Source organism: Lepidochelys kempii, chromosome 2 (genome assembly GCF_965140265.1).
Source record: "Lepidochelys kempii isolate rLepKem1 chromosome 2, rLepKem1.hap2, whole genome shotgun sequence".
NCBI lineage: Eukaryota > Metazoa > Chordata > Testudines > Cheloniidae > Lepidochelys > Lepidochelys kempii.
Window position 1 is genome coordinate 211,047,956 of NC_133257.1, and position 8,965 is coordinate 211,056,920.

Here is an 8,965-nt window from a genome sequence, read left to right on the forward strand (position 1 = left end):
CTACACACTGGAGATTTTTCTATTCCTTACTACTAAATTGGGAAGAATCTCTAAATTGTGTCAATTAAAAAGTAATAAAAAAAGTGAAATATTTTCCTAAAACTTTACATATGAAAATTAACTTTAAAATTTTATATATTTCTCATGCACAGACACACACGCGCCCCTACCAACCTGTCTCCCCCTCCCCCCGACTGTGGAACTGCAGAGACCCTGCAGAATTCACTTTCAGAATATTTATGAAAAAATTCTTATCAGGCATTTAGGTATTTAAAAAACAGTTCTTCCTAGCCTACCAGAAGAGCAATCAGACAAGTATATTACAATGTAAATTAAGACTTCCAATACTAAACACTGAACCACAGCTAAGAGTAATTTTTAAACAGACTATGGGAATTATGCTCTATATCAGTAGTTCTCAACCTATTTACCGTTGTGGGCCACATATGCAGCTCTCTGTGTGTTATGTGGGCCACATCCGCACAACATATATACTACCTGTATGGCCCAGAAGATATCACATGGGCCACAGCTGTGTGCTGATTGGGCTGCAAGCAACCTGCACATTGAGAATCACTGTTCTATATGTACAAATTCAGAGCATTTTACTCATTCTACAGCCATATAATATATTTGTGAAACCCTGACTGTAAAGGGATCAGTGCAGAAATTACATAATGATAAGCAATTCTATAATCAACTGAAGTGAGTACTAGCCACAAGATTATCTAAGTTCACTTGCTATCTCCATCTTCACCTACATCATCGAGACTAGAAATTACCAGCATTAGATCAAGAGAGTTGAAAGTTCTCCAAAAATTTAATGTTGCAGAAAATTTGGATAACTATATAAAGTTTTACTACTAGAGTCTCAGACAACAAAGAACCCTAAAAAGCATACCTTTGGTAAACTGAGAGTAAATGGTCCTTTTTTCTGTCATACATGTTCTAAACAACGCTTTCTCAAATATAATTTCAAAATGATAGATAATCAAATGAAATCAAGTTCCATATTTAGAAAAGGCCTCAGATGGGAGATCTGGATACATCTATCTCAGTGGTTCTCAAACATTTGTACTGGTGACCCCTTTCACACAACAAGCCTCTGAGTGTGACCCCCTGTATAAATTAAAAACACTTTTTTATATATTTAAACACCATTATAAATGCTGGAGGCAAAGCAGGGCTTGGGGTGTTGCCTGAGAGCTCGCAACCCCCCAGGTAATAACCTCATGACCCTGAGGGGTCCCGACCTATCTATCTCCATATCATTTAAAAAAAATCACTTTTAAAATGTTAGTTTATTTTCTTACAATGTTAAACCCAGAAATATAAGCAAAAACACGCTCAATGCCCAGCACTACTAAATATAAGAAAATACGTGAGATAGAACACTTACCTGCAACACTGGTAATGGTAACTGGAACTCCTTGAACTTGAACACCTGCTGCACTGAGGCTGGCAACACTTACTGTTTGGAGGTTAGGCACTGAAGCAAGCTGGGCAGCATTCAGTGTGATTGGGGTACCAGCAACAGCCATTGGTGCAATCTGGGCAATAGTTGCGCCCCCACTTGAAGACACTGGGGTGATGGTTAGTTGCTGGGGTAACCCAGCATTCTGAACTTGCAAATTTGAAAGGCTTTGAAGATTCTGAACCTGCACAGTTTGCCAACTGATCTGCCCTGATGGTGTTAAAGTTGGAGCCCTGATGAGTACCTGAGTTGGACTCACTGCTTGCAGCTGAACATTTTGCAAAGGCTGTTGTTGGATGGTCTGAATAGTTTGCCCTGACTGGAGCTGAAACGACTGTGGAGAAATGGCTTGAATAATCTGCTGTTGCGGCTGTTGGATCTGTATTTGCTGTAGAATAGGCTGACCTACAATTTGCACCTGTTGAAGTGAACTTGACTGATCCTGCACATTTTGTAGTCCATTAGGCTGAAGCTGACTGGAGCTCTGAGCTTCTGATTCTGTGGCAGTTGTTTGAGGTTCTTCAGGAGTATGCTCTGAACTGCTGCCTGCTGTGCTTGCATACTGGCCTGCCTCTGCTGAGGTTACTAAAGTGTCACTGCTAGTCAGAGTTGTTGAGGCAGTGGTTGTACAAATGGAAGAAGAGGAAGGGGATTCTGGCATAGTACTAACAGAAGCAGTGGTGACAGGCGTGGATACTACCTGATTCCCATTGGAAACTCCACTATCAGCAGTCTGGCCAACCTGTCCAGAACCACCTCCTGTTGCCACATTGTTTATCACAGGCAATGCTAGAGTTACTCCTCCAATGTTTATAGGCAAGGTTGTTACAACCTGAGCCTGAGTACCTGGAATAGTCTGCAGTTGCAGTGGTATTGAAACACCAGGCCTAATTTGGACTGGAACTGTCTGATTTCCCAGGTTCTGAGCAATAATATTCCCCGAAGTGGTCCTATTTGCAGTTGTGAGGATAGCTTGATTATTCCCTGCAGGGATGAGCTGAATTTGACCCTGTAAATCTTGTAGAGCTGTAGCATTGGCAGGATTGATTTGAATTTGCTGACCTTCCGTTGTCTGAATCTGTGGGATCACTTGGTATTGGACACTACCACTTGGATTCTGTACTTGTACTACTTGAAACTGTCCAGGGTTAGTAGCAGAAGAATTGCCTGATTTAGTTTTTGAAGGAGATGTATTCCCATTGTTGCTGCCGGAAGGACTTGCTGTGCTTGATGCAACAGAAGATCCTTGTTGAGCAACATTGTTTTCTTTTGAAGCAGGAGGAGCAGCAGCAACAAGCTGCCATGCATTTGCATTTCCAGCAAGCTGAGTTGTTACTAATTCTAACTGTTGTGGTTGATTTTGAAGCTGCACCAAACCTTGGCTTGGATCTATAATAATCTGCTGTTGTCCAGTTGATTGATTCTCACCAGGAGTCCCAATTTTGCTGCAAGTGGCTGCCAGCAAAGCCAGAGGTGAAGGTTGAGAATCCTACCCATAAAGAGAGAAAACAGCAGCAAATTTAGAAGAGTGGGTGAGAGTTATTTCTGACAGTTCAACTATCAAAGTTTATTCAGGAAACACAAAAATGCTTAAGACGTTTTGGTACACAGAGAGATCATACAGTACTGAATGAGGAAGTACATTCTCAGATCCTCATATATGCTTGAAAAATAAGGCCCTTTATCACCAATAAATAAAACTACTGCCGAAGTGTTTCTTCCTCAATCCAGTCCTTTTTACAAAATTCTTCAATACACAGCAAGCAGTTTATCAGTTTAAAGTATAATCCACCCAGAAAACATGTCCAGGCAGTCAAGATTACCCTTCATGTTTCACCCACCCAAAAGAAAGACGCCTTGAATGGGAAATTCAGTTAACTGCACATTTCGTTTTAAACGCTAAGAGGTGTGCAATTCCCATTTTGTGTGCATGAGTTACCTGTGAGCCTCCAGTTTTATTTTTTTTATTATTGTTGTTCTCTGCCTCAGGAGATTTCTCTCCCTCTGTGGGCATAACTTCCTCCTTCTTTTGATCTGCAAAAAACATGAAGCATAACAGGTTAATTATTCACCTTTCTTTATACAAAAGGAAAACCTATTGGCACCTCCTCTTTGGTACCCAATCCCTTCGATTTTACCTCTCTGTGAAAACCATAATCCAAATCATTATGACAAAAGAGCCCGTCCCAAAAAACGTGGTTTGAAACCCAACCCATGGGGGCTGGAGAGTTAACACCCAGAAAGGGGAGGTTTGATTTCCTCTCCCAGACAGCAGGGGGGAAAACCCACCCACAACCCTCCTCCTGCCCCTAAAGCATCGACGGCCAGGCAGGAGGAGGGTTGTACAGGGAAGGAAAAGAGGAATGAAGGAGGGAAGGCTGTGTCCAGGAGGAAGGGTTAGGGGAGAAGAGGGGAATGGAGGAGGGAGGGAAAGAGGAGGGACGGAGAGCGGAGTGGGCAGGGTAGGAAGAGAAGAAAGGGGGGAAGAAGGAGGGCCAGAGGAGGACTGAAAGAGGGCGGGATAGAGGGGCATGGAGGGGAGAGCAGAGAAGAAAGGGGGATGAGGGATGGAGATGGAGCGGGCTGAAGGAGGGAGGGGGTTACATACCGCTCATCCCGCATTAATGCCCCGCTGAGGCGCCGCTCTGGGGGGGAGGAGGAGGCGGAGGAGGCGGAGGGTGGGGTGGGGGTAGCGGGGAGAAGGCCGGTCGCAGCCGGAGCTGGGAGGAGCGGGACGGCCTATTTTTCCACGAATGGCCGCCGCTGGGCTGTGGCGTAGCTGCCTCTCTCCGCCCGCCGCCGCCGCCTGCCCCTGAGCCCGGCGCCTGATTGACAGCTCAGAGCCAGCCGAGGGGGAAGGAGGGGCGGGGCCCAGAGAGGCCCAACTGACGCCCACTGAGCAGGAAACCGAGCCCAGCAGCCGACTCGGCCGCTCCTCTCCGACGGAGCTGGGCTCCTCGTAAATGGGCGGGGCTAGGCTCGGGCGGCGCGAGACAGCTAACGAGCCGAGCTCCGCGCGACCCAAGCTCAGAACAAGCCAAGTCAGGGGGCCCTCGCGCCGGGAGGGAGAGGGTGGGGCCAAGGCGGCGCGGGCTGCGGAGTAGGCGAGCTGAGCGAACCTTCGCCTGCAGTAGGGCTCCCCGAGCTGCCTGACAGCGCGAAGCGAGGCAGGGAAGGGGAGGAGCCAAGCCGGGGGTGGTGAGCGGCAAAGCGCCTCCGTCTCCAGCCGCCAGAACACTGATTGACAGCGCGCGCGAACAAGAAAAGGAGCACGTGGGCGGGCTCGCGCGGCTTGAGCCAACCAAACGGCAGCCAAGGACCTCACGCCCCCTGACTGACAGCGCGCTGGGCTGTAACCGCCAAGTCCCGACGCGGCTCTTCCCCATCTGCCCTTCAGTCACCCCGGGCTCAGCCCACCCCCAGCTCTGTGAGGGACCCGCTGCCCCCTGTATCGGTCTCTCTGAGGCCACTCCTCATCCCTCTGTGGGCCCAGCTGCCGAGACACTACAGGCTTCCCAGCGCCCCCGCTCTGCGCCCTGGCACCAGCCGGCAGCCCTTTGCCGGGGCAAACTGAGGTGCCTTTTCCCACCCCGCGTGGGTATTTCCCGCCCACGGCGGCGGGGTGGGGAGGGAAATGGGTTCTCCTTGCTGATTGGCCCAGGTACAGCGAGGAGCATGCCGGGATGTGTAGTTTCCGTTCTGCGCAGGCGCTGAGGGATGCCCTCGGGCAGGCCCCGGGAGAGGGTGGGCAGCGTCCCGCAGCTGGGTTGCGTCAGAGCTCCCCGCGGGAAGGTTGAGGGTTTCCAGGCGGGTCGAAGCGGAGGAGCTCCAGTCCTCAGGGTTTCCAAGGAGATGCCATTCAATCCCCTGCGGTGCCCACTGGGCGAGGCTTTAAGAGCCAGCCTTGGGCCTGAGCAGCTCCAGGTTGGATGAGCAGTTGAAACCGTCGCGCATCCTTCCTCATTACTTGGCTGCAAACCAGCTACCAAGTGGGGAACCGCTGCCCTATAGTCTTATGTCTGAGTAACCGCAGCCTCCGTGCCAGGCATCTCAAAGCACTTGACAAGCCACACCCGCGTTATTAATGGCCTGTTGCAACCTATACTGCTGATTTATGATAGCGCAAGTCCATGCTCAAGGGGCTATTGTCCTTATGCATTTCTCATACAAGAGGCTTGTGTCCCTTTTTTAAAATGTTGTAATGTATAAAGAAGACAGGAAACCCTTTTTTCTGTTTTTGTAAATCTGCTCATTTTCATTACCAGTTCAGACCTTGACAACACTATCTACTCCAAACAAAAGAGGAGCTGTGAAATTATGACACCAGAAGAGGCTGAAGATTGGGAATAGTCAGACTGAAGTTTAAGACACCAGTTATTAACATCTATTTAATATCAAAACCTAAGTATTTTTGAGAAATATCTTATTTGATAAATATCTATCAAACTTACCTCTCCATTAAGGTGTGAGAAAGCTACTAATACCCATCTGAGGCCTCCAACAAGTCTTCTAGAAAAAAGGAAAACCAGGCTTGCCACTAATGAGGTTTCTGAAGTGAAAAACACAGCAAAAAGAAACATCTTGTAGGCTTTCTTTAAGCATCATAAAGAATAAAAAAAGGACACAAACCCCATTTTAAAATTGCCCAGCCACTTCTAGGTTTTTCCAGCAGCACTGAGGAGCCTGTGTGGTGCAGCTAGAATGTTCAGAAAATGAAACTGCAAATGCTGAATAATTGCTAATTCACATGTGCAAATAGCAATATTCCACATTTTATAACTCAGCCAAATCTGGGTGGATTTTCATGGGAAAAGCACATGACATCATTGCCCCAAGAACTGTCCTCCCCTGCTGGATTTCAAGGTCCTGTTCCAAACCTTGGAGTTAGAACTGTTGACTAACAAACAGACAAAGGTTGCATAAAGGCTAGGCTGCAGGGGCAGGAATTATAATGAAAAACCTCCCTCTTTTTCACCTAACCTGTGTAAGCACTTTTGAAATTCCCACTAGGCCTCTCTCTCTATACTTTTTAAAATCAGGCCCCAAGTGTTCAATTCTGAAGGCCCTGCCAGCCCTATCCCTAACTGGGTGATAGGGGAGAGTGACATTGGAAGGCAGTGATGGACAGATGGTGGGAATTGAAATAAGGGTAGTTTCAGTAAGGTATAATTATTTGTATATTTACTTATTATACATGCTATAGTGGGCCCCAAATGGGCCCCTCACATAACTACTTAATACCCCTCTTCCTTTACTATATCCCATATTTCCCTCATGACCCAACTCCTTTCTCCAGCTCCTCCTCAAGTCTTCTGAGTCTTGTCTCTTTAGCCATTCAGATAAAAAGCATGGTCCTTACAAGACCCAGTGTGCAATCTTCCCCTGCCTGCTGAAAAAGAGCTTTAGGTGGGTCCAATTCCCACTGAACTCATTGTGATTTTTTATTTAAACGGGAGTTTGATCAACCCCTGTAGCATATATTTCTTGACACAGAAGTTATAGACAGCCACACTAATTGCTACTGGAAGAAATTAAAGAAAACATGGGAAATTGTACAATAAAGAATGGGGACAGAGAAAACAAAATACCCATCCCAGTTTTCATTCGTGCCCAGCCCTTTAACTGTTCTCTCTTCCATAGTTCCAGGGCTATGTTCCTTTTATTTTTTAAATTGTTCCCACTCTTCTGACCTTAGTTGAGTCCAATCTTAGTTATTTCATCTCTACTTCTGTCTTTCTTATCTATCCTAGTTTTTGTTTTCAATTTTGTTTTCTTTCTCTTAATGTTTTTCTCTGCTGGCTACTAAAATATCTCTTTTCCCCATCAGTTTATACTTTTTCCTTTTCCCCATCTTTCATCTCATCTCTCTCTGCCCTCAGTGTGACTCTTCCATCCAAATCCCCATTTCTCTCTTAAATTGCTTTTGCTGCTCCCAAATTACCACTTATGTCTTTGTAGGTTCCTTCTATCTTTCTCTCCTCTCACCTTCTGGTCTGCCCATGTACTCATGAACCTGACCCTTCTCACAGATACATTAGTCCAAATTTATAAAGGTATTTAGGTGTTGCTGTGTTCAGCGTTGCAAGTTCTAAGGCCTGATCTACACTACCGAGTTAGGTCGACATAAGGCAGTTTACATTGACCTAACTCTATAGATGTTTACATTACAATGGTGCTCCCACCAATGTAAGCTGGACACTACGTTGATCTAATAGCTCCACCTCTGCGAGAGGCGTAGAGCTTAGGTCAGTGTTGATGCTGCATTACTACCATTGCCTGTTGTCGGTCAGATACACAGGGCTGACAGCCCAGAGCCCAGACACTGGGGCTGACAGCCCAGAGCTGTGCCGCCGCCTCCCAGTGAGGAACTGGGGATGGGGGTGGGGAAGGAAAGCCCACACAGCCACTGCTCGGGCTCTCCTCCCCCCCAGTCCCTCACTGAGAGGCTGCCAGGCTCGGGATCTCCTTAACTCCCTTCCCAAATCCCTCACTGGGAGGCTGGCAGGCTTGGGTTCTCCTTCCCTTCCCACAGGCCCTCACTGGGAGGTAGCAGCAGGACTCCAGGGTCAGCCCCGGCAGGCACTCCAGGCTGTCAGCCCCGGAGCAGGGGGGCAGCTCCAGCTGTCAGTACCTCACAATGCCCCACTTCAGCCAGTAGAAGCACTCTTGGTGAGGAAGTGCACTGCCGACAGAAGGGGCTAGGGTGGACATAAAAAAATGCAGTAGTTACTGCGATGGCTCTATGTCGACCTAACTTAGGTCGACTTAATTTTGTAGTGTAGACAAGGCCTAAGTAATGATGCCCTAGCCTACACTTAAAATTTAGCTTGACTTAACTATGTCACTCAGGGGTGTGAAAAATTCACATTCCTGAGCACCGTAGTTAAGCCAACATAACCGTTTGTGTAGACGTGGCTAGGATGATGGAATTTTTTTTTTTTGTCAACCTAGATACCACCTCTCTAAAAGGTGGATTAACTATAGCAAGGGAAAAAACTTCTTCAGTCACTGTAGGAAGTGTCTACACTACTGCACTCTGGTGGCACAGCTGCAGTGCCATAGCTGTGCTGCAGTAGCATGTGTAGTGTAGATATGGCCTTAGATGGCTAAGTCCCATTTTCAAAAGTGACTTAGGAGCCTAACATCCTGTTTCCCTGAACACAGTAGGAATCAAACAACAGCAGACATGTCCTTTGCCCAAAATTCCAAGCCACTTTCAGCTAGCACGCAAACCAAAAATTTCTCCCTCTAGGCTTTCTTAGGCCATGCTTCATGCTCCCAGTGCTTGTTTTGGCTTTTACACACACAAACACACACACACACACATACTTTTTACACTTATCCTGAAAGAAAGGCCATTGTTACGCCCACCAACTTCAATAAGGTTAGCCAAATCCATAACACATTTAAAAATCTGGACCCTCGCCCCTTAAACCAAGAGGATGGGAGGTGGAAGAAAGCTGAACCTACAGTGATTAACTCCTCTCCTAC

General features: G+C 47.0%; 1 protein-coding gene across 1 annotated transcript in view; it reads right to left on the reverse strand.

Moving 5' to 3' along the window:
* The window catches only part of SP4 (Sp4 transcription factor), a 50,979-nt gene extending 46,666 nt beyond the window's left edge, over positions 1-4,313 (reverse strand). Inside the window, exons 1-3 of the mRNA XM_073333750.1 lie at positions 4,083-4,313; positions 3,414-3,508; positions 1,400-2,963 (exon numbers count right to left, since the gene is read on the reverse strand). Coding sequence (XP_073189851.1) covers positions 1,400-2,963; positions 3,414-3,508; positions 4,083-4,089 — 1,666 coding nt within the window. The 5' untranslated portion in view covers positions 4,090-4,313. The remainder of the gene's footprint in view (positions 1-1,399; positions 2,964-3,413; positions 3,509-4,082) is intronic.
* Between the last annotated feature and the right edge of the window lie 4,652 nt (positions 4,314-8,965).